Source organism: Schistocerca americana, chromosome 6 (genome assembly GCF_021461395.2).
Source record: "Schistocerca americana isolate TAMUIC-IGC-003095 chromosome 6, iqSchAmer2.1, whole genome shotgun sequence".
NCBI classification, from domain to species: domain Eukaryota; kingdom Metazoa; phylum Arthropoda; class Insecta; order Orthoptera; family Acrididae; genus Schistocerca; species Schistocerca americana.
In genome coordinates this window covers 142627735-142653427 of record NC_060124.1, presented here as the reverse complement: position 1 = coordinate 142653427, position 25693 = coordinate 142627735, and the positions used below count along the sequence as shown (strand labels likewise).

Genomic DNA, 25693 nt, shown 5'->3' with positions numbered 1-25693 from the left:
TATTTTTACCTCGTCGCATGTAGTATTCTGCTAACTGTGAACCCCGGAGCGTGCTGCTAAATTGGGATGAGACGCTATGAACTATTCTGCACATAAGTTCGTCTGTTCAGCTATCATTGTGCACAAAGCATCATCCACAAAACACGTAAAACAACTCATCACATCATTTTGTTTTAGAGGCACAACTGTACCACTATTACCACTGAACAAATATTGAATACGGACTGAACTAGCACGCACAAATTCACTAGGTGCCGTCTGCTGCAGTAGTGTCTCATCGTCAGATGTTTCTGAATCAAAGTCACTTTCACTAGCCTCAACATCTGTATCTTGAAAACTTTCAGAACTGTCACTGAAATTATCATCAATTTCTAAAAGCAGCTTCTCAATCTCCGAATCTGATAAACGACTTTTTATAAAGTTTGGAGGATAGGAGACGAGATACTGGCAGAAGTAAAGCTGTGGGTACTGGGCGTGAGTCGTGCTTCGGTAGCTCAGTTGGTAGAGCACTTGCCCGCGAAAGGCAAAGGACCCGAGTTCGAGTCTCGGTCGGGCACACAGTTTTAATCTGCCAGGAAGTTTCATATCAGCGCACACTCCGCTGCAGAGTGAAAATCTCATTCTGGAAACATCCCCCAGGCTGTGGCTAAGCCATGTCTCCGCTATATCCTTTCTTTCAGGAGTGCTAGTTCTGCAAGATTCACAGGAGAACTTCTGTAAAGTTTGGAAGGTAGGAGACGAGATACTGGCAGAAGTAAAGCTATGGGTACCGGGCATGAGTCGTGCTTCGGTAGCTCAGTTGGTAGAGCACTTGCCCGCGTAAGGCAAAGGTCCCGAGTTCGAGTCTTGGTCGGGCACACAGTTTTAATCTGCCAGGAAGTTTCATATCAGCGCACACTCTGCTGCAGAGTGAAAATATCATTCTGGAAACGACTTCTTTTCGCCATTGCAAAAGATTACTCACTAACGCTGCGGTAAACACAGACGAAAAAGGCGCGCTTTTGTGGTTGCTTCACAGGACGCATTTTCTCGACGCGCGCCCCTGTGGACAATGTTATAAATAGCCTAGAACATGCTGTGTTGCATGAAAAGAGCTGCCATCTACTGGACAAAGCTCAACTAATACCACAGTGTCAAACGGCAGGCCGATAACTTGTCATTCCCACTAGCTACTAGCCACAGAACGCAGTGGACAGATATATCCGTCGAACCCAGTGTGCCATAGCAGAGCATGGACGGATATATCTGTCGTGCCCACTTAAAAGGTTAACCTTCAAGCTATGTGCAGAGCACATTAGTTTTGATCATTGAAGGTCTGCTGTCTGGACTCCATGATGTTGGTGCTACTATAACATTCATCTGGACACCAAACTATGATGGCATGCCAGGAAATGACCTATGATGGCATGCCAGGAAATGACCAGATAGCTAAGGAAACGACTACAGTTACTAGACATTGTTTTTTATTCATAAAATATGCTTAGTGTCAAACATAATAGTGTGGCAGGAAGGGAAGCCTCCATCACCAAAATTAATTGCTGTTATGTGGTGACTTGCTTTCATGCAGCAACTGTACACCCCTGTCACAGGGCCTAATGTGGTTTGGCAATGATTAAACAAAAATATATGACAATGTGGGCTGGCAACAGTTTACAATAATTTACTAAAAGAAATATTGCATGACTGAACTTAAGTGTGAAGCTGGTGCGTGACTATAGTTTAAATTTCATTTGCACTGAATTTCCTTTAACTCTGGTTTAGACCTGAATCCAGTGAACAGTAACTATGATTACTTATAGAATATCCAGTTCAGCTCCTCTTGGCTGTTGTAGACATAGTCCTGATGCTGTCTCGATGTACTGTTGATATTCCGGATACTGGGTCTGTTTGCCTGCATATATCTGCATTTGGTGGATGGATACCCATTTAAGATCTGTTTGAGTGATTTATGATGGTTGCATAAAATAGTCCGTGTTATGTGCATCCTCTGTGACATGGTGTTGATGGCAGTCACATGGGTGCACACCATGCATTGTACTAATTAGTCCCGGCTGTCTTAAATATATTACTTTTCTTTTTGCTTCCATAAAAGAAGAGTGGTTTCCTAATATTTGGTGCATTCCTGCCCTGCGTGTTATTTCTTTTGTCAAGTGATGGACTGCAGTAACATGCCCTAGCAAATAGCTCTGATGCTCAAATAGTTTCTAGTTTATCCTCCTTCCCATTGCCATTAACTCGTACATCTGTCAATGACTCTTAGTCCGAGATAACGTGCTGTGTCCTTCCTACCAGTAAATCCTTAATTCACTCACAAATTTCATTTGATACACTTGTGATTTTGTTTTTGTTAGTAAGTGTTGACAGGGTAACTAAGTCAAATGTTTTGTGAAAGTCAGTATTTACTGCATCTTCCAGGGTTTCGTGGGAGAAAAGCATGAGTTGGGTTTTACATTACTGATATGTACGCCATCCCTGCTGATTAGCATGGAGGAGGTCATTCTGTTCAAGGCACTTTGTGATGTTTGAGCTCAGAATACTCTAAAATTTACTCCTCATGGATGTCAACTGTATTGGATAATAATTTGGTTGTTCAGTTCTTCTGCCCTTCTTGTAGGCTGGTATAACCTTTTTTGTGTCATAGCTCTTCTGTTTGAGAGGGGATAATTCGGCTGCAAATTCTTCCATTGGACCCTGAGGCCTTGTTTAATTTTACGTAGTTCAGCTCTCTCTCAGTGCCACTGACATCTGTATCTTTTTTCATTGGTAAGAGAGTTAACCTGGTCATGACTCCTGAAGCTTCCTGTGTAAAGGAAGATTGGGAAACTGAGTCCAGCATTTCTGTGTTTCCTTTGCTACCCTCTGTTCCAGCTTTTGTGTTATCTACCATGACTTATTACAAACTTTGGAGCCACTGACAGTCTTTACTTATTATCAGAATTTCTCTGAGTTTTGTGAGATTCTGCTACAATAGTAATTGAAGATTCACATATTGGCCTTTTGACATACAAACACATTTCATTCACATTTCATTCAGCATCTCTTGACCTATAACTCTCTGGTTTTCTATAAAACTGTGATGCAGTAGTCCCTGTTTCGTAATAAGTTTCTTCATAGCGACTGTATACCATAGAGGGTCCCTCTCATTATGAACTTTTCTGTTAAGTACCTGTTTTGCTTAATCAGCTACTCTTCTAAAATTGAACCACAGTTTCTCTACAGTTTGCTCCTACGAGTTATTATATTTTGAGTTCTGTCTTGAGGTAACCCACTACTGCGTCTTTATCTGGTTCAGTGAACACACAAAACTTTCTACTTGTTTTAGTTGCCCTTTATTCTTGAATAATCATTGTTGCTGCAACTGCCTCATGGTCACTGATATCCAGATCAGTATTAACATTGACAAAGAGGTCAGTGATCTTTTTGCCATTAGGTTAAATATATTTCTGTTATGAGTGGCCTTTTGAACTGTTTGTATTGCAGGATGTCTCGTCTCTTCCATTGCTTGCAAAATTGTAGTTGTCCTAGTTCATTGATGGATGATTAAAGTCTTCACCAATAACTATGGAACAAGATGGTCCTGGGCAGTTTCATCTCAAATTATACAGGGCATGTCAATTCTTGATCATGAATTTCCCTGGAAAAAATATATTTTAGACCTCTGTATCGTATGTTTTAAGAAATAAAACATTTTCATTTTATCTGGTTTTTGTAAATAGTAAAGTCCTTTGAAATATGTTTATTTTGTAAATAACTCTCAAAACAATAGAGAGCTAAAAAAAACCTAATAAACCAAAAGTACTGGAGACCTGGCAGCTGTGTTTCTTTAAAGCCACTTTATATGTTCAGATTTAGTTCGTGCACACACACACTCTCTCTCTCTCTCTCTCTCTCTCTCTCTCTCTCTCTCTCTCTTACGGCTTTCTTTGAATTTACAAATCTAAGAATAAATTATACAAAAATTTTAATTTTTTTTTCTTCTTAAATTTTTTTCCTGATGTGAAAAGTCACAGAATGTCAACTTTGTTGTTTTATTACCAGATACAACTGATATAATTTTAAATGATATCTTCTCTGCTCCAGCTATCTGTATTATGTAAATATTTATTATTAAAAAATTTAAAAAATCACATTTTTATGAGTTTTTGTGAATTATTTACTTAAAAACCCCCATCACAAAACTTATTAAAACTGCAGACATTGTGTTTGGTTAATGTGTTAGTAGTAACTGCAATCAAAGTGAGCAATATTATTCAGTGTAAAGTGTTCGAAATTTTTCAACATTCTAGATATTTCACATCATTGAATTTGTAGTGTAAAATGTGCACGTTGCCAACGTTGTTTCCACCTCTCCTCTGTTTATAACAGACAAGTGAGAACTTGCACATTAATCATTCTGCATAGGGTTCTGTGTTCGGTTGGAACTTTTCATTACATACAGTGTCAGTGAGGAAACTACAGTAAGTGAAAGGGAGAGGTGTGTGGACTAAGAAAAAAGACACAAGAAGGTGATGTTTAAGAAAAGTAAAAACACTTCACAAAAGTTGGATAACTCTCATGGATATTACAGAAATATCTTGGTCCTCAAATAACTGTTACCATTAGCGTCTGTTGTGCAGGAATTGCTATACTCTCTACAACAAGATATTTAGTGAAAACCCACGTGAATGATAGCTGTCCCCAGAAAGTTAAACTGGTGAAGACAGTGCAGATGTTTATATTCCTGTGTGTGAAGTTTTTGATGCATTGAATGTTATCATTTCTGTTGTAACGCATAATATATCCCCCCTTAAACACCCAGGCAAGATAAGAAGCACAAGAAGAAAACAGCATGTATACAGAAAAGTGGAGGAACTAGAAAGAAGATTAACACAAGTAACATTTTCAAAATTTTGTGAAGTGTGTAATGTAGATGGACTTGGTACAGAACCTGAAGATGGTGACATGCGCACACAACGTGATGTGTGGTTTTGAAACCTAAACCATACTACAGAAATACGTGCGCACTTCTTCACATTACTTTATTTCAAAAGCTCGTAAAATAAAGAATGAAAACAGTATTTAGGCATGTCCAGATTCTTATTGTGTATCCATTGCAAGACGATAAGCTTAATGTTGCTGTGGTATACTATCTGCCGGCTGCAGTGGCTGAGCAGTTCTAGGCACTTCAGTCCGGAACCTTGCGACCGCTACGGTTAGTTAAGTTTAAGTAGTTCTAAGCTCTAGGGGACTGATGACCTCAAATGTTAAGCCCCATAGTGCTCAGAACCATTTGAACTAGTTTTGATGACAAAGATTACAGCCGGCAAAGTCCTAACAGGCTGATGTTATTAGTGAAAATGGTCAAAAAGTTTAAAGGTAGATATGTAACAAAATAAACAAGAGAAGCATTCTCATAATGAAGGAGGAGATGATTTCCAAGAAAGGTGCACAGTTAACTCGCAGCCTCACTGCAAGCAATATATTATAGCAAACACTCAACATTCGGAGTGGGAAATATGATACTGTGTTCTTCTTTGACAACAGAATGTCGCGTGAGAGTAGTAGAATGTCACATGAGAGTAGTAGAAGTCACGAGTGAATCTAGTTCAATTTCCGTGTTGAATTCTCTTATGTGGTGCCAGTTCATTCCCAATTTGAGTGATAGGCCTACTGAAAAATGTGAAGAATTCTGTTGGCAATATGAATTGCTTCCAGATCACGACATGAGAAATTGCGCTCACTGTGGCTCTGGAAATTTTATGATGCTTCGAAGACGACAGTGAAAGTTAATTTTCCTTTCTAGCTCAAATGTAAGAAATGTAGGGAGAGAAGTAGTATAACAAAGAACACATGGTTTGGCAGTTCAAAATTAAGTATTGACCAGAGCATCATACTTGTTGCATGCTGGATAAGTAATTTTACATCTTTCAGTTAATGTGGTTTCTGACTATCACGGTTTTTGTAGGGAGGTGTGTTATGTTATTGTTACTAAAGTTACTGTCGCCACTAGTGGTCAAGACAAAATTGTAGAAGCAGCTGGATCTCACATTGCCACCCGTGGGTTTGGAAGAGGACGATTACTTAAGAACGAAATAGAATGCGTTTGGTTTTCTGTGGAAATTGAGCTGGCGTCAAGAAAGTGCTTCATTTTATGTGTATATTCCAGGAGAAAGAAAATGGTAGCAACTGTCATTAGACATTTCGTTTTGCCAGGCACAAAATTGATCACTGATTGTAAGGAATCATACAAAACATGGGAAAATGAGGGAGTTGATCATGTCAAACATTCAGTAGAATTTGTACTGTCCAATGACCCATCTGTGCGCAGACATAACATTGAGCATCTCTGGAAGTCACGTAAATCATCTGTTAAGGAAGAGGAGATGAAATGTACATATTTCAGTTTTTATATTTTCACAGCTTACAACTATCAGGCACATCTCTCTTGTAAGACTCCACTACTTTTTTTAAAGATGTGTCAGAAGAGTATCCTGGGTACAAGAAAAAAAGGAATGGTGCCTGTTGCCTACACCACACATGATATGCATGACGATTATATACTTCATGAGTAATGCAAGTGATATTATTCATTTCTTCAATAAAGTCCTACCAATGAAAAAGGTGCTGTTACTCCCAATTTTTTAAAGACTTTGTTTTCGATGCATTTGTCTTTTGTCATCTATCTTGTCAACATCCTGAGAGTTGACCATTTGAAATATATTGCTTGCAGTGAGGCCTTGATGTTAATGTGCACCGTTTCATGGAAATTACCAAAAAGGAGAATCTGAATTTAAAAATTAGGCTCACAGAATTCTTCTCCTTCTAACCAAAATGGGTAATATGCGAGCCAATGAAGGAAGTATGCACATGCATTTACTGCACTAATTTGAAACTTATGTGTTTCACCATAAGTAGTGTGACAGGGAAAAACAACACAGAGATGGACCTGATGCTTATGTTTACATGTCAAGAGCCAGAAGATAAATGCTGATGGCAGTAGTGTGCAGTGTGTCATGCTGCTGAATGGATGATTGTTGAAGCATCACGCCTTCAGTACACTGACAATGATGTAACATATGCATTGTGGGAGGGAGGAGAGTTGGTGTAGAAGACAGTGGAGCTAGGGAAGTGTGTTACAGAGATTAGGTGTTGTCATAAAAGGAGAAGCTTGTCATTATATCTGCAGGGTTCAGAGACAGAAGTAAAATCAGCCTTATCCCAGACTACTGACACATTAGTTCTTCATTTCGACTTTGCTGAGAACTGGTCTGTTGCTTTGCAGAACGAAGTTCCAAGTTACCACTGACACAAATCACAAGTGTCAATATTCATATATGTTGCTCACTTCCCTGGAACTTCACACTGTTTTGCTATGGTCAGTGATGATCTCATTCATGGCAGCACGATAATTGGTGACATAGCATATAGGGGCTGTACATTTCCTAAATGTGTGTGTGTGAGACTGATGGGGCAGCATCTCATTTTAAAAACCATTTTCAGCTTTATGAGCTTGGAAAACACTATGCAGAAATTGAGACAAAAAAAAGAAGATATTTTGAGCAACAGGTCATGGAAAAAATGCAACAAGATTTAATCTCCAACATGAAGTTGATGGTGTTACAGGGTGTGGCGTGGGAACTTCCTTATTTGAAATGCGCAAGCGACCATGCAGTGGGCAAGAGAGGAGCGTGCGTTCGCCGTTATGATCTATTTTCGGATGGACATTTGGTCACATCAGAACTCAGCGTGCATTCAGGAAACAGTTTGACATCATGGCTGCAGGTCGTGTTTCTGATGGGAAGTCAATTATTATGTATGTAGACACTTTTATGGATACTGGAAGCGTGCAGAAAAAGAAACAGGACCTTCAAGAACCACCAGAATGCCTGAAAACATTGAGAGGCTAAGGATGTCAATTTTGAATTCTCCCCAGCGATCTGCACTTAAAGATGCAGCTGCCCTTACAATTTCTGAACTCACAGTGAGACAAATTCTTCATGAAGAGGTGAAATTTCATCTGTAGAAACTGTCAGTGGTGCACACACTTCATCCATGTGATTTTGTTTTATGAAAAAATGTGTGATGCCTTGATCGATTAGCTGCCTGATGACACCTTAGTGTTCTTCAACGATGAGACACATTTTCATTTGTGTGGCTGCGTGAATAAACAAAATATGTGGTATTGGAGTGGGACGAACCCTCGAGAACTTCATAAGCAGCCCCTGCACACAGAATGTGTGACTGTTTGGTGTGCACTGTCTAAAGTTGGCATTATTGGCCCATGGTTTTTCGAAGAGAACGATAAGGCAGTGATGGTCACTTTGAAGAGTTCTGTTTAGATGATTGAACAGTTTCTTCTTCCAGAACTTGAAGAAATGGATGTGGGTGATGTCTGGTTCCAACAAGATGGCGCCACAGCTCACAAGGCATGAACATTGATGACCATGTTGCGCGAACACTTCCCTGATCGTCTCATCTCTTTGAGGGGTGATCTCCAGTGGCCAGCACGCTCACCAGATTTAGTGCCATGTGATTTTTTTCTTATGGGACTAAGTCAAATCCTCTGTGTGTACTCATCATCTGCAGACCCTGGCTGAGCTACGGAACAATATTCGTGTTGCTATTGCCAACATCAACACAGACATGTTGCAAAAAATGGACTGAAACTTCCAATTTCGATTCTCCAAATGCATTGAGTGAACGGAGGCCACCTTCAAGATATCATTTTCTAAACTTAATGGAACAAAACTTTGGATATTGCTGTTTGTAAATTAAAAAGAATTAAACTGAGGTCTATAATACTTTCTGATTTATGATATTTTTTTTTAAGTAAGGAAGTTCCCTGCCACACCCTGTATAAGGGGCACTATTGGATTTGTACAAACCATATCAAATTACTAAGAAACACGAAACTATTACTTCTAAATGAAAGTACATTAGGGAAATTCCATTTAAGCTCTTTTCAACAGTACATTGTAGGCAATTTTAATTCATGGAATGTTATAAAGAAGTAGAACCATGACAGAAACTTAAAAATGTATATACAAAGTTAATTTCTATATCCAATTTTTTAAATAAAATGCTGGAACTAAACAAAAAGTTATTTTCCCACACACTTACAAGGCTGTAAAATAATTATTCTGACTAAGGTATACCAGTTTTGCATTACATTTGCTCAACATCAGCAATCAGTTTAAATTTTAATATAATCCATTATGGAGTTGAGGTAGCAGTTGTCGTTATACTGGTTATCACTGTTAGCATTCAACCGCGATTCTTGTACATATATTTTAACAACGCGTTTCAAGAGACAATGCTCTCATCATCAGGTTGTAAAGTCTATGTCATGAAATTAAACAGACTAAAAAGGCAAAATACCATCACAAATAGTTGGGAAGTCCATAGAGTAAAACAGAATTAAAAGTATATTGGACTGTGGGTCCTCGTCTTACATTGAAGTTGTTGACACAAGTCGATGGCCGTCCCATAGCTACCAAGTATGCTGTCGCACTGTGCCGGCTCGGGAGCTGTTGTGGACTGACGTGCCTAGGTGTTGTGGCGTGGTTACAGCCGTGTGCTTGACGGTAACGCTATGCTATTGGGCGCCTTATTTCCTTATTGCATTGGTCTGCCATCGTTAGCCTCTCACAACTCCGTCAGTGACATGCTACAAGTTTAAAGTCACATACCTACCGTAAAATAATTCTAAAAACCCGTTAAAAAAGAACAATTAGCAGTCTTTCCGCTTTTATCATTTCTCAAGATAGTTAACATCCTGTGACTTCATATTTTCAAAAGATAAATTTGAAGTTTGCTAAAGTTAAAAATTTTCATAGTCTTTTTTTCCAAATTAAAGATGAAAAAAATCTCAGAAGTGTGTTAATCAAACCAGATAGTGTTATAAACAAGGCTTTTATTAAAAGTAATTTCAGATCTCTATCACTAGTAGTTTTTTTATTAATTTTTTTATTTTCCCTTACATTACAACATTTTCACAAATACACTCATTTAGAGAGTTCTGCAATGTTGTAACAAATCATCAAAAAATCAAAATATTTTATTTTAGTAATCCACCTAGAAAGAAATCTGCTGCATGCATAACAAAGTTAGTAATAGCAAAAACAATCAATTATTGACAAAATTACTTAATTGGATAGATAAAAAAAATCTACTCACCAAACGGCGGCAGAACACACATGAAAGGCTGTTGTAATTGGCAAGCTTTCGGAGCCCGTGGTTCCTTCTTCAGACAGAAGGGTTGAAGGGGAAGGAAGAAAGGTGAAGGAAAAGGACTTGAGAGGTCTAGGAAAAGGGACAGATTTCAGAAAAGTCACCCAGAACCGTGGGTCAGGGGAGACTTACCGTATGGGATGAGAAGGAAAGGCTGATTGTTGGGGACTATTTCGGATGAGATTTGAAAACCTGAGATCTTAAAAGGTGGAAGACAGGGTAATAAGCAAACAGAGATTACTGCTTACATCTTGCATGGGTTAATAAGACTGAAAATCTAAGTGTGTTGTACGTAACAGAGGTGGGAGGGGGGCAATGAAAATAGATGGGAAAGATGATAAAAGATGTAGAAAACTAAAACGGAGTGAATCAAAGAGTATTTACAGTGAAGAACTGTTGACTGTAGTGAAGACTGAAGACAAAAGTTTTTTGTGTGTGTATTCTGCTGCCGCTTGGTGAGTAGATTTTTTTATCTGTCCAGTTAAATAAAATTAGTAATAGCTGTTTTAAGTAATTTAAATATCACATACTAATCAAACTTATTAGGAGTGGTGTTCTGAACTAAGCATATGTTGCATTTATTCAAAACTGCAATAACTCTGGCATGCCATACTGTGGTTAAGAGGTGGTTGCTTGTCTGTTTCTTATGTGTCATGGCAGTCAAATTAGTGTTAAGGGCTGAAGTAAAGTCCACCAATTGTTCTGCTTTCTGTTTTACAATCAGGCTTCTGATCCAGTTGTGTCGTATTCATCAAAAAAGTCTTGCTGTAATTCAGAGATGATGATGATGATAATATGATTGTAAGCAGCTTATGGTTATTGAATATTTATTGAGTTATTTTGTTTTGTAAAATTTGATTGTACAATGGAGGTGATATTGCGTTTTCCCATTTTTGCAATACACTTTACAGAACTTATTCATTTTAAGTTCTGGAAATGTTGATGTTATGTGATATTTATCTATCAAGAAATAAGTTTTTGGATTAGTTTTGTCTAAGTGTGGAAGATTTTAATATTTAGGTGTAGCCATTTTATTATTTTTGCCCTTTTATATACTTTTTTTGTACATTTGTGTAGAAAAAGAAGAAGAGGAGGAAGAAGAAGAAACCAGTTCAGACAGACAACAGTGACAATATTGCTAAAACAAGCAAGAGGAAAGACAGAGATGGCGATCTAAGTCAGCTAGCATCTTCAAAAAAAATTAAGTATGAAGCAACACAACAATCATGTTCTGATGCTGGCAGTAGTGAAAAGATAGCGATTAAAGATGGAGGAAATATTTATGAAGGTATAATGGAGGGAATGGAAGCATGGCATGGATTAAATGTACCCACTCAAATAATACAAGCTTTATCTGAACTGAAATTTACAAAACCAACTACAATACAGGTATTGTAATTGTGTAATAACCATTGTCATTTTGATTTTCTGTATTGTTTCTAATGCTACATGTCTGACATTGTTATAGTCCATGGCATTACCACCAGCAATCCTAGGGAAACGAGACATACTGGGTGCTGCTGAAACAGGAAGCGGAAAAACTCTTGCATTTGGAATTCCGATAATAAGTGGCATTTTGGAGTGTAAGAGAAGGGATTCAGGTGAGAAACAAACATATAAAAATAAAAGTTAATTGAACAGTAGTTTAACAGGACATATGTGTATCTCATGCTAAAACACAGTTTCAGCTTTGTTAGCTTGTAAATACCATTGTTTTGAAAAATTGAGTAGTTGTACTGTTAAGAGGCAAATTGCATTAACTGTCTCACGTAAACTTTCCCTTGTCAAATATTCAGGAAGGAAGAAACATTCCTCGAGGTAGTGGTGAATGTTTGTTCATTCCTGTCACAGTACATTCCTGACAATTTTATAGTAGCAATTAGATAAGTTTTAATATTTGCTATTTTTCAGGATGAAATGTTTTTCGTAGCACACATTTGTTGATGGGAGAGAATGGTTTCACTCTGTATGGAATGTGTTACATGTGACAGATTGAAAGTGAACACCACACCAGAGTTCAATTTAGTACCTGTATACATTTCTTTTGCTTGCAGTGTTCTACTGTTTGACCCATCATAGCTTTTCTGATGGACTAAATGAAAATTTTTAATAGCTTCTCTCCATTCTTTTGAACTTCACAGAAGCTGCCCTACAATGCTCCGGCTCTAGCCTGTCTAATTGAATAGACATACTAGATACTTTGACTTCTTCACAGACTCATGACTGTTACAGAGGTGACGTTCTTTTCAATTCGTGCAGTATGTGCTGTGTAATTGAAGTTTGGGAAGAATGTAAATGGGCTGGTGGCAAATCTTAAATTCTGAAGCTGCTCATGCGGATGGTGCAAACAGTAGAGCACAGCCTATGACAGGCAGATATCGTGGCCTGGTATGTCATCGTTAATTTCACATACCTTGTCATGACTGATGTGGAATTTTAGCTGTTTTTCTCTGACTGTGGCTGGTAATTGTTTGCTCCCAGCTCTTGGACTGCTTACAGAGACTTTGTATACAGCTGTGCTGTTATGTTTAGCAAGATAGTACCCTCTGCAGTTGCTAATCTTGATAAAATGAGCACTGAATTATGAAGGAATTTAAGTATTTTATATCTGTTAGTAATGTAGCAAAACTGAACAGCCACTTTCATGTACAGTATTGAAATTTTTCATTTGGAAAAGTATTTGCATGTGGATTTTCTCGTGCCTTAAAGTTATTTCTTATCAGTATGATTAATGGAATACCCAGAAAGCAAAAGGAAAAGTGATGGGTTTAGTACCTAAAAATTGGATATACTGTAATGTGATTTTAACTGTCTTACGATATCCATTGGTGGATCAGATAACTTATGAAGAGATACTGAGTCAAATTCGAGTGGAAAGAAATTTAAGGCAAAACTTGACTGAAAGAAAGGTTGTTTGATAAAGAACATTTTGAGGCATTGAGGGACAATCAATTTGATAATGGAGGAAAGTGTGGTAGTTAAAAATTGTAGGAGGCGGCCCAGGCTTGACTACAGTAATCAGGTTCAAATAGACGTAGGTTTAAATAGTTATTCAGAGATGGAGAGGTAGACTAGCATGGAGAGCTGCATCAAACCGAGTTTTAATTGCTTTGTTGTTCTTTGAGCTTTTGAAGTACACATTTTTGTTGGTCGTTTGACCTGTAACAATAACAAATTTATTTACTATTAACTTAAATCAAATAAAGTTGACAGGACTCGGCATGATTTTGAAACTTCCTGCTGAAATATTTGTTGTTTGCACATTAATATTTTATGTAATTGCTAGTGTTTTTTAAATCTCTCAAATGTACCCAAACTCTTAAAGAATGTGAAAGCATAAAGAGCAGACAAAATCTCTCGCATTTTCCAAAAATGACGTTTTGACAAATTACACAAAGTTTTGCAGTCCCATGAACTGCTCATACATGTAGTAGTGTGATATTTCCCTTTTCTTACGACTGGTAGAGTTGTTCATCCATTTAGAAGTTGACTGTATGCACTTGTTTGAGACTTATTGATAGATCTTGAGTATTAGAACTATGATAATGCTTCCATATAGAATAGCAGTTATTTCTAATGGAGATGAAGTGCAGCAGTGATGTACAGTTCATGTTTCATTTGCACGTATGAAGAATAAGTACAGTTTAGGGAGGTCTCAATCGTCTTGTTTGTCATACTAGCTGACTGTCTGGCAGTGCCCCATTACCTGTTTTATCTGAGTCGTATATTAACCCTTTGCACTCCGTAAGGCAGACACAGGGCGGCTCCGTGCGCTCTTATTTACATCGCCGCCGCCTGGGCGGCAGTGCACCGCAGAGATTTGCGCGGATCTCTTTGTGGAAACAATGTAGCCGCTGGCCAACAATTGGGGTATACATTAAAACAAAATGTGTGCTTTCATTCATATATTTACGTAAGCTTTTACAGTACAAAACTTTCCATTGTGTGGTATTTTTTGAAACACTCTTCAGGGTGGAGAGCTGGGTTTCCTGAGCATGTTTCGCAGTAATATACAGTTTCACGCCTGCCACCTTTCTTTTTTCTGTCTGAGCACACTGCGCAATCCTTATGCTTGTTCCCAGGAAGCTTGTTGATAATGTGCAACTTTCCATTCAAGCATTTCTCGTCAGCAGAAGTTGAACGACGTCATCGTTTCTGTCCTTGAGTTCTTTCTTCGGCAACTAATACTCTTACAACACTTTTACGGAATGCTTTGTGAGACGGTATTGTCAAGTTGTTTTACTCACAGTGGTTCTTGTATAGTAAATAGCTGTTTACAAGTCCTACCTCCAACGGCCATATGTATAGTTTTCGCCACCACTTGAGATTTTTCATTAGAAAACCGTAACGGGAAATAAAATGGTCAGATCGATCAACTCCACCCATCTTTGAAGCATAATCAATAATCTGCTTTCTTCAAGTGACACTGGGTTATTGGCTTTTGTAGAAAGCATGAGAACTGTTCGTTTATCTTGCCATGCCAGAACCATCATTTTGTTGTTGCGGAGGCATTTTATTTCGTGCTTCCTTAGACGCAGAGCTCCTTTCTTGATTGCAGCTGGAAGGTTTTTGCGATTGGCCTGAATCGTTCCTGTGAGATGCATGTTCTGTTTCAACAGCTCATCAGCTAATGCAACACTTGTATAAAAACGGTCAGTGTACAAATGATACCCTGATTGCTCTGTAGCATTTCTGATATTAGCTAGCAGCTGAAGAACTATTCTCTCAGAAAAATTCAAGTGTGGGCAAATCAATGACTCAGTTGTTACAGCGCCAAAATGGGTATCAAACTGCAGATATAGCCATTTGATGAATCCGAAATTACATAAACTCTGAGTCCCCATTTTCTTGGTTTTTGAGGATTGTACATTTTGAATCATACACGACCCTTGAATGATACTGTAGATTCATCAGCAGCTAAATACTGATATGGTCGATAAATTTCGAGGAACATGCCAGACAAGTAATTCAGTACATTTGTCACTTTACTCAGACGTGACTGAACCTGACTGTTGACATGTGTAGCACTCGTCGGATTAGAAGCATGAACTGCCCAGAAAATTTGCATAAATTGTCGGCGACTAAAACAGTCTGGAAAGAAGTTGGATGATTGTAACCATTCTCTTGAAAAATAGTCCTGCAAGTTCTTACACTTTTGTAATGCCATATTCAGTAGCACACCATGGAAACGGTTCGTTTCTTCCATGGTAACATTTCACCACTCCCACCATGCAGAATGTTGTGGAAGTGGTGTCACTTTATGTATTTTTGATGTAGCATACCTATTCGTTTCATCTACTATATGTTGAAAAAGGTTATCTGTAAAAATTAATTGAAAGAATCCGATGGGCGATGATGGAACAGAACTACTTTCTGTTATAAAACCACACTTTGATTCGTCAAAAGGAAAATCTGTGAAGTCAGTGTCAGTGTTGCTCCACATTCGCCACGAATCCTCTGCTGAATCACTAGAAACATGCACATTGTCACTGTTTTCTTCGTCATTGTCACTCGAATTGTTTTGAAATGAGTCACTATCATAATCAAAATCATTTTCACTTAGAGATTGCTCTAAAAGATCTAAAATCTCCTCCTCAGAAAGGACTGTACGTGAAGAACTAGCCATTTCGAGCGTGTGGACTTGAATGTAATAATTAGAATCTTTGACTTAACACAGCTGCTACTGTTCGACACCGAGTTAAAAGTAGTTCTCCTAGATGGCAGCACACTGCAGCAATAATGCCTTTTTTTTAGTAGACTCAAAATACGTCTGAGAGCTTCGAAAACTTGTGTCGAATGAGGCTCGACATTGGAGCGGAAAACAAATTTCGCGATGTTGAGTGGCACTCGACATTGGAGTGGAAAGGGTTAAATAAGAAAAAGAATGGAAGAAAATTATCTTGTCACGTCATTACCCATTGTACCCGTGATATATTGGAAGGCAGGTACTCTCCTTCAATCTTCTGGCAAAGTGCCATGTCTCACTGTCCATGTCCTTGTATAATCACTCGTGGTAGCAGGCAATTAAATCCCCAGGTCTGGAATTTAAGTGTGTGCCGCTGTGGTCATTTAACCCACTGGCATACAGCGAAGGGTATACCTTTCATCGCACTTGCATGCATTTACGTACAATGATGGCTACAGCCATCACCGTGCAGTCATCTTGTTGTGTGATGCTTTGGTATGTAATACACTACTGGTGGTCCTATTTTTAGTTCAGGCAGCATGTTAATAGTTGGCAACAATGGTGTCTGCCTTTAAATCAACCAGAAATGCTCAACTGCAGCTAAATATTACAATGCAAAGTCAGTGCGTTTTTTGTAGGTTCAGTATCGCAATGTGGCTGATCCATATGAAATCCAAGCCGAAACATTGCATTGATTTCTTGAAGAAAGCGGTTTGAGTTATACTGGTCGTGAAAGCACTGAATCAGAAGCTAGTGAAAGCAGTGGTTGTGTTGACAAAGAAGATTTTTCTCTCGACATTTGAGATGCCATAGCAGAGTTGGCAACAGGTACATTGACAATTATTGATGAGTGGAACTCGGATAATGTTTGCAATAATTCTTGCATTATCAAAAGCAGCATTGAAGGTGAGATAGACCTTACTATTTGCAGATCCCTAGGCCAAAACCCATGAAAATTGCATGTAACTGATGTGTTTTTGATGCCACAGTTGTGGGAGACAGTGACCAAGGAAGCAAATTCGTTTGCAGCTAAAACACATGTGGAAACAACTGCAAACGTGGAACAGAGAAGAATGATTGAGAAAGCACACTGGTTTCTTCTGACAATAGATGAGATGAAAGCCCATTTAGCATTCTGTACACTTATGTCAAAAGCAAAGAAACTTCTGTACTAGTTGACTGGTTTAAGAGAAAAATAATACAGACTCCTATTTTTGGTGAAACTATCCCTCATAGCCATCTCAAGGTATCTTCATTTTGCTACTGATTCAGCAGAAAAGCAGCATGACAAACCGAGGAAGGTCAGACCAGTTATTATTCTCCCTGTTGACATATTTCAGAGGGTGTACAAGCCTGGAAAATTTTTTTGTATCAATGAAAGCCTGATGAAGTTGAGGGCAGATTGTCGTAAGTACAACACAAGATGGAAAGATTTGGTTTGAAAATATATAAAGTCTGCTCATCTGACAGTAGATACTGTAACAGTTTTAAAATTTACACAGGTCTTGAGGCAGAACAACTATTCAGCACCTTAGCAAATTGTTTTTTATCTGTGTGAGACTTTACTGGATGAATGGAGAACGGGTATGGTTCTACCACCTTGTTTCTAAAGATATTGGAGAGGAAGACCTATGTGGTTGGAACTGTAAGACCAAACAGAAAGAGCATGCCACCACAATTCAAGAACTCAGTGCTAAAACAATGCCAACTGACTTTTGCACCATCGAATAAAGTTCTTGCTGTGAAGTGGATGGATTGACAAAAAACCAATGCACATCCTGTTAACTGTTCATGATTGACCTGACTATGATGAACAGCAAAAATGGGAAGACAAAGGAGAAACGTAGTTGCATCATTGATTGTAACAAAGGAATGAGCGAAGTCGATGCACTTAGCAATGCTTAGCATCATATCCGCTTTTGTGGATATATGTGCAGGTATATTACGATACAAAGTTTGCGCGTTTTCATAGTTTCAGGAGTGAACATGGATGATACATATGAAATCCCCTCTGAAAGAATATGTCGATTTCTTGAAGTAAGTTATTTGAGTGATATGGTGAACTAGATTCTGAAAATAGTGAAAGCACAGAATCAGAAGTGATTGACAACAGCGGTTGTGTTGACAAAGAAGATTTGAACTACAGTAAAAGAAGAATGAGATTCACAGATTTTTGTCTCAACCTGGCAGAACGAATTCTAAAAAACCTTAGACTTCCATTTTCCCACAAAAATGCCCTCAACTGACAAAAGAGCAGTGCCGTCTAGAAGATGTAAGGTCTGTTATGACAAAGGTCATTGTGGAGTACCCTGCTTTGAGTGCGAAGAGTGCAAGAGTTGCCTACATATGGATAAGTGTTTTACACTTTATCACACTCAGACAAAACTATGTTTGATTATATTTCACAGTGTAATAGAGAAATACAATAAATAGGCTACTCTAATATAGCTTATAGTATATTGCTGTAAAAATAAGGAAATTACTGAAAAATAAGTGTATTGCTGTCACAATGTCAGTCAAAAAAATTGTATGCCAATGGGTTAAATTTCTTCTGTTGTTGATGACTGAATAATTAGACGGACAGTGAGACACCAGAACTTTGCCAGATGATGCAAGGACGCTAATACCTTCCAAAATTTCGCAGGCATACAACAAATTTTCGTGTCAGTAAACCCAAAAAAATTTTAGGGGACTGAACTTGTGAAAACCTTCATGTACATATAAGGAATGAAATTTATCTATAGTGTAAACACAAACAATGTTAAATGTATATATACAGTGTTAAATGTATAAATACAGTGTTCAGATTATTGTGGAGTACCCTGCTTTGAGTGCGAAGAGTGCAAGAGTTGCCTACATATGGATAAGTGTTTTACACTTTATCACACTCAGACAAAACTATGTTTGATTATATTTCACAGTGTAATAGAGAAATACAATAAATAGGCTACTCTAATATAGCTTATAGTATATTGCTGTAAAAATAAGGAAATTACTGAAAAATAAGTGTATTGCTGTCACAATGTCAGTCAAAAAAATTGTATGCCAATGGGTTAAATTTCTTCTGTTGTTGATGACTGAATAAGTAGACGGACAGTGAGACACCAGAACTTTGCCAGATGATGCAAGGACGCTAATACCTTCCAAAATTTCGCAGGCATACAACAAATTTTCGTGTCAGTAAACCCAAAAAGATTTTAGGGGACTGAACTTGTGAAAACCTTCATGTACATATAAGGAATGAAATTTATCTATAGTGTAAACACAAACAATGTTAAATGTATATATACAGTGTTAAATGTATAAATACAGTGTTCAGATTATAAAATTAATTCAAATTAACACAAAACTTGGTTGTATTCAATATTTTTCAATGCCCCTTCCCACTTCCACTGCATTTCTAGACATGAAATGTCATAGAAACTGTCACCAATCAGCCTACCCACTCCATAAACTGTGGATTTGAGACTTGTGTCACTTCTTTTATACTATTTTTAAATTTTGCCACTTTTGCACCAGCACTAACACATCCAGGAGTGAAATCCCTTTGGGACTGCTATTAGTGTGCTTAGTGAGATATGGTCTCCCGGCTGAGACACAAAGTTGAAATATGTTCACTTTTTTTTATTTACTTAAATTTGGCATATTTCATGACAGTACCTTTTCCGTTAGATGTTTACAAGGCGATATTGGTCTTGGCTTCAGTTGTCTAGTGGAAGTATGATTCCACAATGTATCTTTGTCGGCTGCAGAAATGACCTGGTTCAATGTGTTTGCCTCATTTTTGGTGCTTCAAATACCATTTCTTCGAATGTAGTTTCTTCTTAAAGTTTATATTAAAAAAATAGTAACATAATTCAAAATTATTTATGACGGCGACCTGCACATTGTTCTACCGTCAACGCGCACCAAGAGTTAACTGCCAACTGACTATAGTCAAAGACGACTCCAGCGTCAAAGACATTTTACACAACACACAAGCTTCCACTTGTAATCAGTCTCTTTGCTATTCTTCGACGCATTTACTAATAGTAATCAATATGCTTTCACTCACAAAAATATAAGTAAATTAACTTATAATAAGGCAAATTATAATAAAAAAAATTCTGACAAAAAATATAAGAAAACATTTACAATTTGGTATTGACAAATCCGGTAGAAAATAACACATCTCCCAGATCCATTACATTAGCATCCTTGAATCCTACCGAGTGTCGTTTTGCCTGGACAGTATACATATTTTTCCATCACCCTGTTCCCTCCCCAACCACCACCTCCATCTCTAGGAGTTGTGTCGGCGCAGTCTGTTTCCTACATAAGAATGTTCTTTTCCAAATACAAAACTGTCACACTCTTCTATCATGGCAAGTCTTTTGACACCGGCAAATACTAGAGCAAACAAACTTAGCTTTACTGCTGTAGCTGCAGTGTGTCATATCTGTGGGGTTTGTTCTCCACCTACTGCTAAATCAGTTTCTGGTCCACTGCATATGCTGTCAGTACTGCTTTGCTTCGTCAGCTGCTAACTGCAAGACCTTCCACTTTCTCGTTTAATACAATGCTGCCTTCTCCATTGGGGGATGATGTTTCCCATCCGCATCCCATTGTAACGATCCAGTTTTCACAGCATCAGTCTTCTTTATACACTGTCTTGATATCTTCCACCCACCATACAACACTGTCACTTTGCAGAATCATTCCCTACCACACTTTTGACTTATACGGGTTTTCTACCGCACAGTCGGATATACACAATGTGCAGTGGCCCAGGCTGTTTCTCCACAAGAATGTTCCACTCTCCTTTCAGTGATATTCTTCTGTGGCACATGCACTTGGCTTGAAGAAAACAAATAATGATTCATCAGTTGGAAAAGTTGCACTACACAAATCTGTGTGTGAAATAATTTTTTAAGTATCAAATCTGGCAAGGTACAAAATGAGAGAAAGTGGTCAATTGAAAATTCATATATATATTTCACTGCCAAGTCCAAAAGTACTTTGGAGTTAAAATTGTGACATTCGTATGTAAGCACCGTTACTCTCAATAGCCAGTTTATGGTATGCACTGTAAGGTGTTACTGGAAAAATTGCAGATGGATTTTCTGTGGGTAGAATGCTTGCTCAGTATTCTACAGTTTGTTCACTTTGAAATATCAGTTCGATGTTACTATTTGTACAATATGTCATTCAAATATAAGTTATTCAAAATGGTCACAGTCCACACAAGAAATCCAGAATTCCACAATCACCTTTTTTGTTTGTCTGTTAACATTTTCCATGATCTTTCAGTGATGACAATTGCTCAAAATTAAAACATCTTTCCAGAGCCCAATGCTGACACAGCCAATCGTTATGATGTCCAAACCCCAAATGTTTTTCCCCCTGCAGAAAGCAATCCCTCTAGCTAGCCAACAAAATGCGCATGAAGGCCCTCTCTTCTCATTGGCTGACATCTATCAGAGCCAATCAACCTGCAGTTCTAAACCTCAGAAGCTATGACTTTGGCGCTGCTATTGTTCATTTTTTATTATTTTTACACAACCTTTCCACATGTATCCAATTGCACTCATAGGAGTGCTAGTGGTATGATAACCCAACAGTATTTTTTCAACATAGTAAGTTAACATTGCTCCTTGCATTCCAGAGCTATACTTACATGTTCTCAGTTTCTCAGCCCCACCCCACAAATAAGGGTGGCAAGGATGTCTTAACGCCCACAGTGTGTGCATGGATGTGATATGGCACCACAGCTCAGAGAAATCTCATTTCTACTGTACACTCCGTGGAGAGTAATTTTAGAACTGTAGTGATTAAAGAATTCTTGTCTTACATTCAGATGTGAAACCTTTCAAACATATATATGATCATCTTTCTAAGGTTTATATTAGTACTTACTCTGTTTGCAATTTTCTGCAAAGAATGTTCCATTATTTCACAAGCAATCTTTCATCATCTGATTACAAGAAGTGACTACTGACATGAGAGAGAAACTTTAAATTTGTTTTTGGAGGGGGAGGGGGGGAATTCACCTTGAGTGCAGTGCATTATTATATATTGCAAACACCCCCCCCCCCCACCCCCCTCCGCCATACATACACAGTTTTCCGCATAGAATTAATTAATGATAGGCCTAACCACAACATTCCACTTGTAAAATTTTGAAGCAAGCAACTTTCTACATTAAGTGCTACATAGTTGCTGATGACAAACTGTGAAAGGAAAACAAGTATCATGCATCACATAAAAAATTAGGAACACCACAGATTGCGTGATGAGTTAAGAGTGTCATTCGGAATCTGAAGAACGTTTTGTTTTTCTACAGAAATTTTTATTTGGTATAATTAAAGGAAACTGTGTTTTACATGCAGTTTGATACCCAAGCTACTTTTCTACATAGTTACTGTTCAAATTTAGGTACTTGTCATACCATTTTAGCAGCTTTTCTATGCATTGTGTGTGCTCAGTTGTCCCAGATTGTTGAACCACTGGTTATAGGCTTCTTTAAATTCATCACTTCCATAGTGTTGTCCAACCAAAAATCTTTCAATTGGGGAATAAGTGATAATCACTGGAGGCTAATTGCAGACTGTATGGCAGATGCCCAAACATTTCACACTGAAACCGCTGAAGCAAGTTCTGTGTCAGTCCCATTGCACATGCATGTACATTATCATGAAGGAGGATGATTCCACTGGTTAGCATTCCACACCGCTTGTTTTTAATGGCACAGTGAACTTGTTGAAGCGTTTGACAGTAGGCCGCTGCAGTCCAATAATTGTGAAATGCTTATCTTCTTGTATTTTTGTTTCAGTCCTTGCTTTCAGCCTATCAGTCACCACCGAGCGCTGACCCGAGCGATCTTCACTGTGAACAGTATTCCATCCCCCAATAAACGTGATACACCACTTCTGAAATGATGCTTTGTTTATCACATTACTGTACACCTCACTCATCTGCCTATACTGATGGTCGCATGTTTTGCACATTTAAAAAGCGGATAACACTGCGCTCCTCACTCTTCGCAAGTTCGTCAGTTGTGTCACACATTTAAAGTCACACAGCTAAGCAGTAATTAACTGTACTGGATTGAAGCTGCCACCACACTGAGTACCAAAGTCAGAGATCAGTTGGTGTTGTTGGTGGTGGTGGTGGTGGTGGTGGTGGAGGAGGAGGAGGAGGAGGAGGAGGAGGAAGGGGGGGGGAGGATGTGGTCACATGTCAAAAATGAAACGTGCTTTACTTTCTGAATGACCTTAGTGTATATACAAAAATTTATCTGTTTCTCAAATTTCTGAATACTTTATTAAAAACACAAATTTATATGTGTATAAGTAGTAAAGAGCATTTTCTCTGCTTGATAGAAAGAAACTAAAAGCCTACTTATGATGATAGAATTTCAGCGAAACATGCCTGGGTAATGGAAGAAGAGGAAAAAAAAAGTGTTTTGCTCAAAGCAGAGTCCCTCCAAAAATAAATTTATTTGTAAACAAACACAGGTAGAAGAGCTTCAACCTCAAGGGAGATCCATCTTGACCACATATAATAGACAGTTCACAGTGACTGGTTTGAGATTGCTGCCATTACCAAGTCTGTCATAAAATGGAGAAAAGCAATAGTGTGACAAAAATAAATTCAGTTGGCTGAAAGCTAAATATACAGGAAATCTGAAGATAACATGGCTGATAGCCATACATAAAAAAAAAGTATTCTGATACAAGTATCAATGTCAAACAATCTGTACACACAGTTATGTAAGAAGCGCTTGTGGCGGTGTCCTATACTTACACAAATGTAGCCATAGCCAGTAGGGTAGGGCTGAGTTACGTAAGTGATCAGTATCATAAATTGAATAGCTTATTTGCATAGTCATTAATTAAGATGGTTTCACTTGGCAAAATGTGTGTAACAATGAAACATAAAATGCAGTCAAATTTGTAGAAATAAAATCCATACGTACAGTCCAAATACAACAGGTAAAAGGCAGTAAAGACTCCATTAATAGAAAAACTTTTAGCATGGCTATAGTGTGAAAGTCAGAATAAAATGTATAAAAAGTAATACAGAATCTATTTACAGGAAAACCTTTCAGTATACTAAAGTAAGTAAAACACAGTATTGTGTGCAAGATGGTTTTTGAAAATATAATTATTTAATTAAGTCATGATGCTTGATAGTGCATTTAGAGAACAATTCAACTGGTGCTATTTCATGGCCTCTGTGGAATTCTTTTGTTTTCCTGTGGTGGCGCTTGCAGCAGAAGGCAAGAACAATTGCCAGGACCCTGGAGGAAGGTTTTATATTGGTTGGATGAGAAGGAATAGTGAGACTCACTTCAGTGAACACATGTATCTATATAGTCGAATTAGTGTGTTCATTCGGTACATTTCTGGGGAGGAAAAATATGTAGGAGGAAGTGTACAGTATAATTTAAAAGTGTTGTGTAATGCACTGAAAGGACAATTATTGAATATATTGGAGTAAAAGGAGATGTATGTACATAGAAAATGGCAACCAGGGTTATTGCGTAATGAACAGATTGAGTTAAACTTAAATGCCTACTTCGATGTTTTCAAGAACTTACTAGTATGAACAGTGTCGCACACCGCATCACCTCGGCATGTGGCTGAGTGCACCTAGTAGCCATTAACATTGGCCCTTCCCCTGCAAACACCACTACAGGAATACAAAAATTCTCCTCACACAGGCCACAAGGTGGTGCCATCTGGATTGTTCTCTGGATTCACTATCGACCATCGAGACCATAATTATTGTTTCGTTAACCATCTTCCACACAATATCATGTTTTATTTACTTCAGCACAGCAAAAAGGTTCTCTGTGAATAGATTATGTATCTTTTTACACTGTTTATTCTGACTTGCATAGTATGTAATGTTCCAATTACTTTGTCATGCTGAAAGGTTTTCTACTAATGAAGTCTTTATTACTGCCCACATGTTTAATTCAGGCTATGAACATGGATTTTATTTTTATGTATTTTATTGCATTTTATGTATTATTGTTAGACACACATGTTGCCATGTGAAATCATGTTAATTATGACTATGAATATTCTATTTTAAGCTGCTGAATTTATGATACTTGTCATTTATATACCTTGGCACTAGTGGCTATGTGTGTAAAAGTGTAGGATGTCCCACACCATTACCCACTTCTTGTGTACTTGCAGACAGCAGCAGTTGGCCCAGACACAAGCAACAACTGGGGAAGTAACTGATTTTGTGACATTTTATGAGTTCCTAATGTGGAGCAAGTTACATCAGTTCATCTGTGTGCTTTGGAACTTTAGTTTCTCAAATTTCTGCATGTTAATTTTAGCACTCAATAGAAACAGTTCTCGCATGTACATTTGTGCCGGAAAGTAGACTGCTTTAGTGACACATTAAAAATTCCTGACCAGGAGCGAATTATTTAGTCTCACATGAGTGCTTTAGTAGTTTAATTTTTGAATCTCTGCAACTTAATCTAATTTATTAGACACAGTTCTTCTGTTTTCATCAGTTCAACAGTAGAGTTCCATAGTGCGTGTCTATAGTCCTTTGTTTGTCTGTGTAATGTAATTTTCCATGGTCTTTAACATGAATTGCTGTGTGCAGATGTGAGCCGAGTTGGTGACACTTCAGTCACAGCTCCAAACTGTGATGGCTTTGGTTACATAGCTTGAGGCTGCAGTGGATGGGCATTACTGTTGTTTGCCGGCCATGGGGATCCAACAGACATCCAACATGACCAATGAGTCCTCTGATCGGCCTGCACCAGTGGCAATCCCAGTTACTGCT

General features: G+C 38.0%; 1 protein-coding gene across 2 annotated transcripts in view; it reads left to right on the top strand.

Moving 5' to 3' along the window:
* The window catches only part of LOC124619605 (ATP-dependent RNA helicase DDX24), an 85981-nt gene that overhangs the window by 7983 nt on the left and 52305 nt on the right, over positions 1 to 25693 (top strand). For both annotated transcript variants that reach the window (XM_047146106.1, XM_047146107.1), the window contains exons 2-3: positions 11287 to 11598; positions 11678 to 11810. In XM_047146106.1, the coding sequence (XP_047002062.1) occupies positions 11287 to 11598; positions 11678 to 11810 (445 nt within the window). The remainder of the gene's footprint in view (positions 1 to 11286; positions 11599 to 11677; positions 11811 to 25693) is intronic.